This window comes from Alligator mississippiensis, chromosome 13 (genome assembly GCF_030867095.1).
Source record: "Alligator mississippiensis isolate rAllMis1 chromosome 13, rAllMis1, whole genome shotgun sequence".
NCBI lineage: Eukaryota > Metazoa > Chordata > Crocodylia > Alligatoridae > Alligator > Alligator mississippiensis.
In genome coordinates, this window is record NC_081836.1 from 38,323,038 (window position 1) to 38,338,053 (window position 15,016).

General features: G+C 46.4%; 1 protein-coding gene across 4 annotated transcripts in view; it reads left to right on the top strand.

Moving 5' to 3' along the window:
* The first annotated feature begins 1,818 nt into the window (after positions 1 to 1,818).
* ATF7IP2 (activating transcription factor 7 interacting protein 2) overlaps positions 1,819 to 15,016 on the top strand; it is a 63,396-nt gene continuing 50,198 nt past the window's right edge. Inside the window, exons 1-3 of one of the 4 annotated variants that reach the window (XM_059716732.1) lie at positions 2,237 to 2,354; positions 2,622 to 2,832; positions 9,282 to 10,171. In XM_059716732.1, coding sequence (XP_059572715.1) covers positions 9,292 to 10,171 — 880 coding nt within the window. In that variant the 5' untranslated portion in view covers positions 2,237 to 2,354; positions 2,622 to 2,832; positions 9,282 to 9,291. Of the gene's footprint in view, positions 2,006 to 2,236; positions 2,355 to 2,621; positions 2,833 to 9,281; positions 10,172 to 15,016 lie in introns of those variants that run through there. The other 3 variants (XM_019494761.2, XM_019494762.2, XM_014610810.3) reach the window with 3 other exon arrangements.

Consider the following 15,016-nt stretch of genomic DNA (forward strand, 5'->3'; position numbering starts at 1 on the left):
AAATGGGGACCACATTGGCCCTTTTCCAGTCCTCTGGCACCTGGCCAGAGCCCCATGAATGCTCATACAGCTGTGCCAGGGGCCCTGCTATGACCTCTGCCAATTCCCTCAGTACCCTCGGGTGAAGAGCATCCAGACCTGCTGATTTATACGCATCCAGCCCCTCCAAGAGTTCCCCACCTAAATGGTCCCTGACCTGAGGCAAGGTATCGTGTCCCCTGAGCCTGTCCGTAATCCTAGCAGGGGAGTTGTCCTGGTCCCTGCTAAGAAATATGGAGGCAAAGAACTTGTTGAAGAGATCAGCTTTTTCCTTTGCTGCAACCACCAGATTGCCAAGCCTATCCTGTAGGGACCCCACGTTACCTGGTGCCTTCTTCTTATTCCCTATATATTTGAAAAAGGACTTTTTGTTATCCTTAATTCTGATCGCTAGCCCTAGTTCCATCTCTGCCTTGGCCCTCCTAACTGCCTCCCTGCAATTGCGAGCAACGGAGGTGTAATCCTTCTTGGTGATTGCCCCCTTGCTTCCACTGATTGTATGCCACATTTTTTGCTCTCAGGCCCTCCTGGATGTCTTTACTGAGCCCAGGTGGCTTTTTAGCACTCTTGCCCCCTTTGGTTCACGTTGGAACTGACTCCGAGAGTCAGTGTTGGGTGGCTGGCTGAGGCACAAGAGTGCTAAAGTGTTGCGCTGTGTAGCAGGCAGCCCCTGTGCTTTAGCACCCTTGTGCCCCAGCCAGCCCCACTTACTGTGTACATATGCTTTCTGGTGGAGTAAATTTACTCTGATGTAGGACAGTACTGTCCCCAACACTACTATCCTATGGCAGAGTTAGTTACTGCGCCCCAATATCAACACACATGTAGAGTGTGACGCTTTACTGAAGAGCTAATTACAGGCAGTCCTTGGACTTACGACACAATCGGTTCCTGAAAACAGCGTTTTAAGTCGAAACGTTGTAACTCGGAACTGATTTTCTCATAAGGAACAATGTTATAAATGGGGGATTGGTCCCTGAGCCAAGGCCCGATACCCTATCTTCACCAAAAATACCTCAGAATTTTGTACTCTATCAATTATAGATGAGTAATATAGCTACATTAATGTATTTATATTGTAAATAGCAATCATATTGGTTTGGAAGGACTTCTTTGAGGTGACTTTGCTGGACTTTTTGAAGGGTTCTTGGCTAGAGTCTTCTCAGGAGTCTTGGCTGCAGGTTTTTCTGGAGTCTTGTCTGCTTCTTAAAGAAAGTGTCAAAGGGCAGATGTTCTCCAGGGAGATGAGTGATGCCGCAAACTTGTTCACTGACATGGCGTCAGGTCAGATCAAGCATTGTAAAGTTGAAACTGACTTCATAAAGTTGAAACAGGGTATTAATTTTATAAACGTTCGAGTCAGAAAACATTCTGACTCGAAACGTTGTAAGTCAAGGACTGCCTGTAGTCAGCTCTGCAGTAAAGCGCATGTTTAGAGGTACCCAGTGTTAGCACCTTTAGGTGTGCTAACATGAGTCACAAGATGCAACCCAGGAATTCATAGTTAACTACTGGGATCCAATTTGGGGCTTTCCGAGTTCTTTGCAACAGATGAATTGCTGTTATTTTTTGGTGGTCGAAACCTGAACTCTAGCATTTTCCGCAAGCTTCCCTGAGTCTTGGCAGGCTGAGAGCCACCTGTACAAAAAACCCACCAGAAATCAGCATCTCAACAGTTAAGAAAACCCACTGGTTCCAAGGGCAAACTGATAAAAACAGCTAAGAAACGAGGTTTGCGTATCAAGGCCAGACTTGAGCGAGGAGGCCAGCGGGCTGTTTGGGCCCAGAGCACTTCTCTGCTCAAAGCGGGGGCCAAGCAAGAGGTTTCACTGCTGGATCAGCAGCACTTGGTGCCACTCACTGGCGTTTGAGAGCTTCAGTGCAGGGCGAGGGAGGCTGCTTAGCTGGCCCTCTGCCCAGGGGCACCCATGCGACATCTTCCATGGGCGTCTCTCGACTACCTCGGGTATGTACAACTAGCCGAAAAACAGCCGGCCCTAGGCCCCCGCTGCGGGGAGGGGAGGCTGGGCTGCTCTCCTCCAGAGCTCCGGACGAGGCAGGCGGGACCCAGGCGGCCCGGCGGGTAGAGCCGGGGCCGGGAGGCGCTGCAGCCTCGCACGAGGGCGCCGCTCGCGCAGAGCAGGGGGCGCTCCCTGCCAGCCCCCGGCCCCGGCCCCGGCCCGCGCCGCCGCTCTCGCGCCCCTGATTGGCCGGCGGCCGCCCCTGACGTGCCCGCGCGGCGCAGGGCGCAGGCGGGTGCGAGGGGCTGCGGCGGGCCCAGGCCTGTTCGCCCGCGGCAAGTCTCTTCCTTTCCGGTGAGTGCCCGCCCGGAGCCGCCGCCGCTTGTGCTGGGGGCGCCTCCCTCCCCTTTCCCCGGCGCCTTGCGGGGCGGAATGGGCGCGGGGCCCGCGGCGGCGCTGATGGCGGCCGGGAGGGCCGGGCCCTGCGCTGTCACCCGCCGCCGGCGCTCGGGTCGCCGGGAAGCTTCCCCGCGGCTGCGCTGGGGACAGCACGGGGCTGGGGCTGCAGCCACGGGCTGGCGCTTTTCCCGTCTCAACATCGCTGTTTTGCTTCGTTTTCAGAAGCGCGGAGCCGGGGGGGCGGGGTGCCAGGTGGTTTGTTGTGTTTGGTGCGGGCTGCACCGGCCGGCTGCGGAGCTCGAGCAGCACAGCGTCCCCCCAGGGAGAAGGCCTTTTGTTCGCGAGCTGGGCGCAGGCTAGGAGCCCCTGGCCCCGCTTTGAGTCCTATGGAAGTGTGTGCTAAGACTCTCGGAGCCCCGCAGTCCTCTTCAAGGTTAGCCTCTTTCAAGTTGATCGCCAGAGGGGCAGTACCTGCAGAGGTCTGTGCTGCTCTTCGCTTGTCCCAGGGTCTCGCTGGCGGTGTGCCCACATGCCAGTGATGTGGGAGAACTTGCCCCACTTCGTTTTTCTGGTAGAAAAAACTTATCTGGAGATGCCTGGACCAACATTCAAACGCTGAGTCTCTGAAGAGCAGAGAGCTAGGCCCCTGCCTGTACACTTCCTTGTGCTCTGCAGGCTCCCTCAGTCTACCTGGAGACAGATGGTAGCAGTGCAAAGGGCTGCCCTGATTGGCTGGCCCAGACTGCATGGGGTCAGCTTGTATCTGTCTACAGCACAATGGGGGTGGGGGGGTTCTGCTCCTTGCTGGGCTGGAGCAGTAGAGCCCAGTGAGCAACACAGTGTCTTCCTAAAAGCAGCCTGGGCTGCTAGAGGACTGCACTGTGGATTCTTTCAAAAGAGAATATGTACAGACATTCATTCTTCTGGGAATAATTTAACCCTAGTTGTTTCCAGTTTTATTTTTCTCCCAGAGCAGCCATTTTTCCTTTTGAACATCTGTGCACCCATGGTTTCTCCTAGGAGAGCAGCCATTCTCCCAGGAGAAACTGAAGGTCTGTATGTGGACAGAGCTAGCTCAGATGTGACCTCTGTTTATAACATTAGGCTGCAAACAGAAGGTTGGATTTCTTCTGCAACAAAGCCTTTTATCCTGGCATCGACAGACATACAAGCCTATTGTCCCATATTAAGTACCTTAGAGGTATCTGAGAGAATGCTTTTTCCTGGGAAGATAAAGGGTAATTTCTATTAATTGTCACTGAAGTTGTGGCTGTAAATGATTATTCCCCCATATCTCTTTTGATGCAAGTAAAAGCCCCGGACACTCAGACCTAATGTCTGTTTTTACCCTTGAAGAGTGTTGGTTCTGTAAACCTAAGTTGTGTTAGCTAATATAACCGCCTTCAAAAGTCTTTTCAGTTAGTACCTTTTTATTTAATAAATTGCATGTTAGTATCAGAAGTTAAAACTGGTTGAAACATTAGTTTTATGCTTCTTTGACGAGTAAATGTAACAAAAATAGAGACTATTTTTGAGAGCTATTTTATAGGTGGTTACAAGTAGCACTTTGGGCTAAAAACAGATATTGGGTTTATCCCTGGTATGATTGTCCAGGGCTTTGAATTGTATCAGAACAGGTCTGGGGCAGTCATTTACACATACAGTTGCAATTAAGTTGAATTAGCAGGTGCGTGGGGAGTCTTGGTACTTTACAGGCACTTAAACTGGGATAATCAATGTGGACATCTGTAGGATCCAGAAGCTCTCTGTTGGCTTTGTCCCTGGGAGAAATCAAACATCTGCTTTTTAACTTTATAGTAAATGTGATCTTATAGGTTGATTGGTACCAACACAGCCTGGGTTCTTGTTTATTAATTAGCCCTTTGAGAATCATGTTTGGTGTTTGAGTAGTGTGGCCAAAGCAACTTTCCAGATTTAGCACAAGTGAGCAGTATCCTGGTACATTGTTCTAGTTTTTGGAAGCAGTCTGACAATTTCTGTTGCTTTTGTATGGTTTCTCTCTGAGTCCTGTGATGAAAAACCATAACTCTTGTGCTCAGATGGTTTGGCTGTCCACTAACTGGCTGCAATAGTCACTTTCCCAAGTTTAACACAGCAACAAGGTAATTTTGGCTGAAACTGATCCAGGTTTGTCTCCCTTTTTCAAATGACAGTCTGTTATGCTGATCTACATTTTAGCTGTTTCAGAACGGTGTGCATTGTCATAAATTTCACATTTCTGAATGGAAATATAACCCATATTAATAGGGTGATCGTATGTCCTGGTTTAGCTAAGACAGTCCCAGATTTTGGAGGCTGGTCCAGGCCAGTTGTTGAGAATTATCATGGGCATCCCACAAATGTAGGGGCAAGAGACGCAGTCTGCCTGGGAGTTGGGGCAGTGCAAAGCACCTTGTAGGTGGGCAGGCAGGTACCGTTGCCTTCCCTGCCCCTGCCGACTTGTGAAGGCAGGGGGACGGTGTCCAATAAATGTCCTGGATTTCCTTATGATCAACCTACATATTAATGATTTGCATAACAAACATTTATTTCTTTGGCAGTCCTAGTTTTTCTACTTTGATTCCCATCTATCATTTCAACAGCAATGGTGGGGCTGGATGAAGTGTTTCTACAGCTTTCTGTGTAGTATCACCTTCATAGCTTCATTTATCTTTAAGCTTGTCAAGAATGATATAGAAATGACAGCACCTATCTAATCATCCTTGGTCTTCCTGTTTTTTATTCCCTGCATTGTAGTACATATTGCCATAAGTATTATCTCTTACTGGTTAATTCTTAATTCACCTCAGCCAGCCAGTATCTCAAGTCAATAGCTTTCATTCATCTTTTTTTTTTTTTTTTTTAATTCCATCATTCTAATTTATACAGTAATGTGAGAGCAACGGTCACCTTGCATACCTTGATTCTCATGTTTATCAAGGTATCTTTAGTCTGTCAATACTGAGATCAATACTGTCAATTTACTGTACTTCCACATACCATGACTCCTATTTTATCTCTTGATACTAAAACTCTTAGTTTCCAATAGCAAATTGAACAAATTTGGTTATATTGTTTTCCTGCCTCATTCTTATGGTCATTTTAAACCAGGGTCATAAAAAATAGGGCCTGTGGGCTGGATCTGACCTGTGAAGCCATATTATCCTGCCCCCAGTGCTGCCAGTGAGTCTCAGAGTAATCCAGAGGCAGAATACAGGGTACAACAGATGGTCCCATGTACCTCATGTGGTGCCTGTGTCCCCGAGCAGCAGTGCAACGGCCATGTTACCTTTCTGAGGATGTTCAACACAGCCACTGTGATGGTGGCTCCAGAGCCATGCTGCATGGTCCTGGAGCAGCTGGAACAGGACCAGGACACATGTGGTGGCCTCTTAAGGGCATGCTCTGGGTCCAGAATGCAGGGCTGGCTTGTAGATCCAATCCAGTCCATACACAGGTCCCACACTAGCCATCTAGCCCAGGGGGCTGGATTAATTTGTCACCCTTTAAGCTATTCCAGAAGCTGTTTGTCCACTCTCGTTTCACTTGATTAGATGATTTCTATCAATCTAATCAATTTCTAATCAGTTTCTAGTGGAGGTGCACTGATACATCAGTCCATATTGTATAGGCATCGATAAAAGGAAAATTGACCCTATCAGCAATTGGCTTTTTTGGTTGATGTAGCTGAAAATATCATTGGTAAATGCCATGTGCATGCTTGCAGCCACAACATTCATGTAGCCAGCCTAGCAGCCTGGAGAGCAGCATCCGGCTGGTAAGTCTCTTGAGGGGGGAGGGGTGGGTGGAGGGAAGGGGTCTGGAGGGGTGCAGATGCAGGTCCCTGCAGGGAGGGAGGAAATAGGATGCTGCACAGGTGCTTCCCAGTCACTCATCGGGGGGGGGGGGGTGGATCCCACCACTGCACACCCCCTGGGGAGTCATGGGGGGGGTATGTGCCCCCCAGATCTGTGCACAGGGAGAGGGTGAGCTGCCACTGCAGGCTGGTGCCAGGGGCAGAGCTGGGCTCTTCCCAGCAAGAGGTTGGGCTAGGACTGTTTTTGTGGTGGGTGGCGGTGCTGCGAGGGGAGTTATGAGGGGGGGCTATGGCAAATTTTGGGGTGGCTTTGCCCCACCATTTAGCACCCCCCACTCGGCCCTGGCCCAGCCCCCTCCACCAGGATGAGTCTGGCACTGCCCCCAGCCCACAGCAGCAGCTCGCCCTCACCCCGCACGCAGATGCTAGGGGTACATGTCCCCCATGGCCCCCTCTGGGGTGCATGTAGTGGTAGGATCCACCCCCCTGCACTCTCACGGACAAGCATCTCAGCCTGTGCTCTGCCTCGACAGGGCAGCACCTGCCACTGCACCAGCCCTAGCCCTACTCCCTTGCTACCACAGGGGCCTCGATCTGCTGCCCCCATGCCCCTTCCCTCCCCTCTCCAACAGACTTACCAGCCGGATGCTGCTCTCCAAGTTCCCAGGCTGCATATTGGCAATTGGTATTGGTTGTTATGGCTCATTAATTATTGGCCCAAAAAATGTTATTGATGCACCCATAATGTCTATCCATCTAATCAATGCTGTACATTCCCAAAGCTTTCTATAAATCATTCTGTAAGGTGCTATCAAAAGCTTGATGAGGTTTAAAGTTATTATAACAGTTTTATAGAACAATTTGGCATTGTTCTGCAGTTTAAGGTAACGATCATTAACTTAAACAACTAATTAATATGTTGCTTATGGTAAGGACATTTCTGCTAACAACTCAAACTTTCAAAGGATTAAAGGTAAAAGCATCTCTGAGGCTTGCAACTCAAGAAATCCTTTATCAAAACTGCAAGACCAAGCTTGACATTCCTGATATGAAAGATAAGGAGAGGAACAATCATATGAAGGAAAAAAATTATTTCTTTAACACATTTTTGTCGTCTTATGATGTAATCTGAAGGCAAGGTAGCAGCTTTAAGATTTAACTCATTCAGAAAAGCATAAGCTTTTGTAGGCTACAGTCTACTTTGTCAGATGGTGTATGAAGAACAGCATAATATCTGACCAAGTAAGCTGTGGCCAATGAAAGCTTATGTGTTTCTGAATAAGCTAATCTTAATGTGCCACTGTGCACTGCCTATACATCATAAAGAAATGAAAGTGGAACAAGCCTTAAGCACATGTGTATATATGCACACTTATGTCATTTTTAAAATGATTTTAATTCCTTTGCAAGCATTTAAATATCATGTGTAGAAGTTTTCTTATGTTATTCTGCCTTTCATCTTGAATTGCTGCTTTTGTTGTATGAGCTTCATAGAGCAAAGAGGTTTAATGTTTGGTAAACATCTCTTTTTAAGCACTGGGTAAGTATTATGGGTATAGAAATGGAAATTCAGGTAATATTTGGAATTTGTCTTGCTGGTTTGATATGCATGCTATGTGTATCGATGGTTGTGGTTAAGCAATAACAACATCCTGTCATCTGCCAGCTACTTTTCAAATCTTTCATTGCTTTTTCCTTTCTTTTAAATGTTTTTTCTTAGACTATATGCAAATATTCAGATAATCTGAGAGAATTCTCCCAGGTTTGTTCTCCTGGTAGAGAAAATTTCCCAGAGCTGTGTATATAGATATTTGAATGCTGAGGCCCTGAAGAGTGAAGAGTTTGCAGTGCTGACACTGTTCACCTGGGGAGGAGGGTGCTCTAAACACATTTCAGCATGATCTGTAGGCTCCCTCGTCTTTCCTGGTGACAGATGGCAGCAGTGCATAGGGCATCTCTGATTGACTGACACAAACTGCCCTGGTCAGACTATTTCTGTGCAACACAATGTGGGGATTGTGAAGGGGGCATTTTCTGCTCCCTGCTGGAGCAGTGGAGTCCAGTGAGTGACACACTGTCTCCCTGGAAGGGAAGCAGGGGGAATTCTAGAGGACCATGTTCTCTTCTGAGAGAAGCCACAGCATGTACAGACATTCATTCTCTCTGTAGAAATTCTCAAGTGTAATGTACAGACTCTTGGGAGTGATTTAGTTCTGGTTCTTCCCAGGTTATTTTTTTCCTGGAGCGGCTATTTTTACTCTCAGAGAAAAAGCCTGAACATCTGTATACTCATGGTTTCTTCTGGGTGAGCAGTGACTCTTGTAGGAGAATCTGAATGTCTGTATGAGGCCTTAGTGGCTGCAGCCCTGCCCTACTACTCCTCTTAAGTTTACACTGCAGTCTTCAGCTATCCCTTTTGAGTGGCATTACTTGGGATAGTAGAAGTGGGGCCTCCCTAAGAGATGGAACTTGTTCTGCTTGCCTGGTTCTGACAGTACTTGTTCTTAAAGTCCTCAGTTGTCTTCATCTCTGATCGCAAACCATGGCAAGCACACTTGTCCTTATTCATCTGCAGTTTCCCTATTCATCAGTAAATAGGGCCTCCCATCTGCATAGTTGTATCTTATAGGGGTCTTTCAACTCTTGTCCTTAACCTCATTAATTTGATTAACCAGAATCCAGTTTTTTTGTCCTGGAGCCTATATACTCCCCTAACCAAAACTGAGGCCCTGTCTGAAACTGTGTCCAAATCCTGCCTAGCCACCCCCCACCCTCCCCACCTCAGGCCTGGACTCTACCTTGAATATTAGCCTTAACTCATTCATTAGCTGCTTAAACATTTTAAAATATTAAAGCATAAAGTCATAGTAAGTGTAATGTAAAGAACAGACCTGCTTTATTAATAATTTCCAGCTCTAACTTTTAATTAACTTCAAACGTTTGATTTGATTAAAACAGACTTTTAAAATACTGGCATTTGCAGCAGAATTGAGAGAGAAACACTTTTTAAAATTATGAAATACTTCATGAATTTGGTTTTAAAGTATAGGGTTTCTTTATTCCAGGGCATGAAAGATGGAGCCTTCAAATATGATAATCCGGAAGCCTTGGAGAGCAAGAAAAACTATGACGCAAAGTAGTCGAAAGCAAGTGAAAATGCTGAATAAAATAAAGACAAATTCAGGACAAGAAAAGGTTGTAAATAGTTTGCGTACTGAGGATCACCCTGATCAATTGAACTCCGTGGACGCAAGCAACGGAAGTAACGATACTGTAAAAGAAAGATCATTATCTAAATGTAACATAACTAAAACACTTCCTGAAAAATGTGAACTGGTATGCCAGACATTAATGCTGAACCTTGAAACTGACCCTGTTAACCTTGAAGTAAATACTGAATGTTCTTACGATAAAAACATTGATCAAAGTAGATGTAAAAAAGAATCCCAAGATCCTACCCCTGAGAAGTCTTACAACAAAATATGTGATGCAGAGCAGTTTTTAAGTTCTGGGTGTCTACAAGATATACTGGATAATTGGCATGAAAATGAATTAACTTCACCATCGTCCAAACCAGTTGAAGTGCATCTTTATTCACTACCGAATGGATTACCTGTTGAATTAAAAAGGAGCACTTATTTAAAAGGCAGAGCTAGCAGTGTCTTTGAGAATGAAAGAACTAATAGTATAAATCCTGATTTAGAAGAGACTGACACAAAAGTAGAAACAAATATTTCCAAAAAATCTATTCCCACTTCAGAAAGGACAGATACCATAGAAGATTCAAATAACCTAAAGCATGAGAATAATATTAGTTCAGTTACTCCCATGCAGCTTGAGACAGATAAAACTGATTTTGAGAGCAAAATGCCATATGGGAATGGTAGTTCAAATATTTTTGAAGATGATAAAACTGATCTTAAACTACAGGATATGTCACCTGAATCTAATTTTGGTAAGCACTTTCTTTTAATTACCTGACTGTTTTTGAGATTCTTTCTTTAATTTTAACTTATTGCAATTGATAAATTCAGAAATGTACCGTTGTAAAAGTTCAGTCATGGATATACTTGTAACACTTTGCAGTTTACTTTCTGGCATGTTAGTTTGTAGTGTTGAAACAGCATGGATAAACAAGTACTCTGGTGGTGAGGCCAGATGCCGTCCTTCCAACTATTCGACTTCACCCGTGTCCTGATCCTTTGTTGAAACAGGAAGAGAAATGACAAATTGAGAGCATGCAGTTCAGGAAGGAAGTGGTGAGAGGAGAGAAAAGAGAAGCAATATAAAGACTTACATGAAAAGTTGAAAAAGAGACTAAAATGAGACAGAGATCTAAAAAAACAGAATGAAGGAAAGTGAATTGGAAATTTCAGAATTGAATATGAAACAGGAAAATCCATTTTACTAGTAACTAACCCTCCCCGCAGTGAAGTTTAGGAAAGATATATTGATTTCATAAAATCACGTTCTGACAGTGAGAAGTAAAAGGAGGAAACAAGGAAATGTCTTATTTCAGTTGCTTGAATAAGAGCAGTGGTGGTGCGTTGGCCCTACAGACCACATGAGTGATTTGTCATGGTCGCTGTCCTTGTGTGTTATCAATGGTTTGTCAGTGTTGAAGTCTCAGGGACTGTGGTGCTAGCAAAAAATTGTAGCCAGGAGATCCAAACAGCAGTCTTGTTTTAAAGAATGACCACGGGCTCAGTTCAGTGACAAAGGCACGGTCAGGTTTGTTGTCTACAAGGCACAGCCCTAATACATTCATGATCTGGCAGACAAGGTGTTGGCACAATACCACGTAGGGTTACATAACCCAACACCAAGTTCCCATGATTTCTAATTGTTTTATACAGTGGTCAAAACAAATTACATATTACATTCCACCAATATCTTGAATACTTTGAGCCTTTCTGTACCATGGATTTATTCCAGCCTTATCTTGGTACTAGACCATCACGCAGCTTATGCAGCCATCTCCTCCTCATCTCATGACGTGAGTGCACATCTGGGCCATATCTTAACCGCATTCCAAGTTTTGCTTATGTAAGGAGTTCATGCATCGGCCAGGTTTGCTGATCACTACTGTGACCAGTACTTTGTGTGTGTGTGTGTGTGTGTGTGTGTGTGTGTGTGTGTGTGTGTGTGTTCCAGTGAGGCCTACAGTATGGAGCTGATCTGTGGGTCAGATCTGGCGTGTGGGGTTGGTTCATGGATGTGATCCAGCATGCTGGCCTATTCACATGCACAGGTCTGATACCACACTTGCCCCAATCATAGAAAATTAGGGTTGGAAGAGACCTTGGGAGGTCATCTAGTGCAACCCCCAATCTTCTGTTCCAGACCCGGCTGTATGCTATCTCAACCCCATGTACAAGGCCACATCATCCAAGCTGCAGGGTCCCTCATGGGTCCAGAAACTGGGCAGCAGGGAAACTGCAAGTAATGCTGCTCCCCCACTGCCAAAGTTTTGGACCCGTAGGAAGATGCAAGGGCAAGAAGCTGAGCACCCTTGGATAAGAGGGAACAAATGAAATGGGCTGCGGGGAGAGGGGACGGGTAAGTTTGATTACAAACATTACAATGTTTTCAAATGGTACTGATTTTTTTTTCTTACGTAAAACATTATTTGGTATGCATCCCTTGCTAGCTAATTCTTCTTGTTTTCAGCTTCACAAGCAGCTCTGGTCCTCTTTTTCTTTTTCTTTAACCTTGAAAACTATGAACTATTCTGTTGACCAAATTGTTGTATTACACAATAACCAGTTCAGTGCCTATTTGAGCCTAGCCTAATCTATGAAGTGTTACTATATAAACAAATTTGTCAGCAGTCTTCACTGAAATGATGATGAAAGCGTAGACCAGGATAAAACATGTTCAAGTGTTGTCAAACTAACTTATTACTTTCCTACTGCATAAGGGTTCCCCATACAGAAATTATGAATAAAGAAGCCTAATTGAACTGTTGGCATTGATTCTTACATCTCTAGCATCTACGTTGACTGGATACCTTTATTTAAGCTGTGGTAGAGTTCCAGCTTCTCTGAAGAATTTTTAAAATTGCTTAATTGTTATTTCACATCTATATTGATTGTGTTCAAGGCTAATGGCCATTAGTATTGTTTCCTCTACTATTATCCACTAACAGTTTTTGCTTTGATTCTATTTTGAGGCAAAAATGAGTTTTTTACAGTGGCCATTTCAATGTTTATAATGAATCAGTTGGTTACAACCAACTGTAACAGGGTCCCTTGCTCACTTCTGAGCGGGGAGAGGGACCCCAGGGTCAGCTGGCTGGCCTCGGCACCTGGAACAGAATTACAATGGCAAAGGGGTTTTAAATAAAATGCCCACCCATCCCAGGTACAGGCAGTGATTGACAGGCCTGGGGTGGAAGTAGATTAGGTGACTTGGAGAGACTCATAAACCCAAGGCCTGACCCAGAGAGGGCAGTCTAGCTGTAGGAGCTGCAGGAGGCAGACCTCCTGGGAAGAGAGAATGTAAGCTGCTCACATAGGAAGGACTCTGGACTGCAGGGGAGCTGGAAGAAACCCTCTACCATGAGCAGCAACAGATAAGTGCTTGTGAGCCTTTGTGGTAGTGCTACCACAGGCAAAGAGCAACCCCAGGAAGGGAACCTTTCATTTTGGGAACAAATGCTCATGTTTTTGGTTTGTGTTTAAACCAGAGGACTGGATGTGGCTGTAAGAGAAAGATTGGAGGCCACAGGGGTGCAGCAAGGGCACCCAACACAGCACTTCTAGGGCTTGAAGCCTGGTGGGCTGCTTAAGTGCAGAAGCCCAAACACTTCAAAAGGAAGACTGCTGTTTGTCAGGTATTCAGTTCTCTGACAAACGCAGTGGTGCCAGACAGTAGAGACGAGGGCGCAGGTCCAGAGCCCATGAAGGGCGAGACCAGGGCCCAAAGGGCCTAGAGCCTGTGAGGGGTAAGATAGGAGCTGAGGCCCAAAAGCTAAGGGTCTTGGTACAGTGGACCTCAGGTGGAGTGACCCAGCTAGGATAAAGTGGGTCAAGGCCAGGGGGCCTCAGACCAGTCAAGGACTTAGCACCGCAAAGCCCCTTCTGCTTCTCTGTGAGACTATAACATCAACATCAAGGCACGGCAGGTGAGATAACAGGGCAAAGGAACCTTGAGAGGCCAGAGTGGGTAACAGTGGGTCCAGGTTGTGGCCACGAGGGGAGAACTTGCTGCTCAAGTGCCACGTGTGTTACAGCAACACAGTATAGTTTGTGTCCATACAATAACTTTTCTGTCAGCCAAACTTTCTTTGTGCTTGTTCACCTCATTCACTGCCACATGGCAGGTAGAGCAGGAAGTAGAATGCAAACCATCAGATCAGGTAGGAAGCAGAAGGAAGAGCAGCAGATTGGACAGGGGAAGGGGATTAGAGTGGCACTGAGGAGGAGGGTTGCAGTGCTTATTTGTGGCAAGCCTGCCAAAGAAATTGGCTTCCACTGCTCTACAGTATTGGATAGAAGTTCTCGTCTGTGCTGGGGTTGGAGAGGAGTAGTGCTGCAATGGTCAACGTACGTTATACAGTGAGCAAAAATCCCTATTCATATAGGATTACATCACACACACTTACTTTCTCATTTCTTTCAGAATAGTACACTGTCTTCCAAATGCCCTTTCTTCTTTGCTTTGGACGTTTTCAGATCCCAAATTAATAACCATTTTGGAATATCTCTTGTATTGATTTAATTTCTGAAAATACGTGATAAAAGTTTACTGGTTCTGTTTTTCACAAGTCTGACTTGGTTTATTTACTGTCAGAGATTCAAAATCTGATCTCTCAGGTCTACAGTAGTATTGCTAACTAGAGGTGCACTGATGCATCAGTGTGTATCGAACCAGCACCAACAAAAGGAAGATTGATGTTATCAGGAATCGGCTTTTTTTTTTTTTGGCTGATGTGGCCGATTAATGTTACTGATAAATGTCATGTGTATGCGCGCAGCATGTACACGGCCAGGAGTGCAGCCCAGCAGCTTGGAGAGCAGTGTCCAGCCAGTAGGGCTGTATGGGAGGGAAGGGGTATGGGGGGCAGATCAAGGACCCCGTGGTGAGGGAGGGAGTGTGGCTGCACAGGGCGAGGGTGGGCTGCCCGCTCAGGGCCAGGGCTGCGCCAGCCTCTTCCCAGCAGGGGAGCTGGGCCAGGGTTGTGTTTGGGGCCGGCAGGGACAGGGTGGATGGTGCTGGGGAGGGGAGCGCTACAGCAAACTTTGGGGTGGCTGTAGCCCTCCTCAGCACCACCTGCCTGCCCCACCTGGCCAAGCCCTCACCAGGAAGAGGCTGGTGCAGCCCTGGCCACATGTGCTTCCCATGCGTTCCTCTGGGTGTGAGCAGTGATAGGAGCCGCACCTCCCAGACGAGCTGCCTGCGGCTCTGTCCTGTGCCCCGTCCCACCCTGGCTACGAAGCGCCTGCCCCAGCCCCAGCTGTGGGGGCCTCAATCTGCGTCGTGTTTTCCCCCCCCCCATAGACTTCCCAGCCAGATGCTGCTCTCCAAGCTGCTGGGCTGCATATCGGCAAACAGATCGGTATGGGCCGGTATGGCTGGTCAATAATCGGCCATCAGTATTGGCCCAAAACTTTATCATTGCACCCCTACAGAAACCCTAATGGATCCTAGTATCTATTGAGATCCAGGGTGATTCTCTGCGTATCCCATTTGTCTTATATCATTAGCGGTGTCTCTTTGTATTCATTCAGTATGTCAAAGCTGGTGATCACTGCTGGTGATCATACTAGGGAAGCTAACCACAGTGTAAGTAGTAATG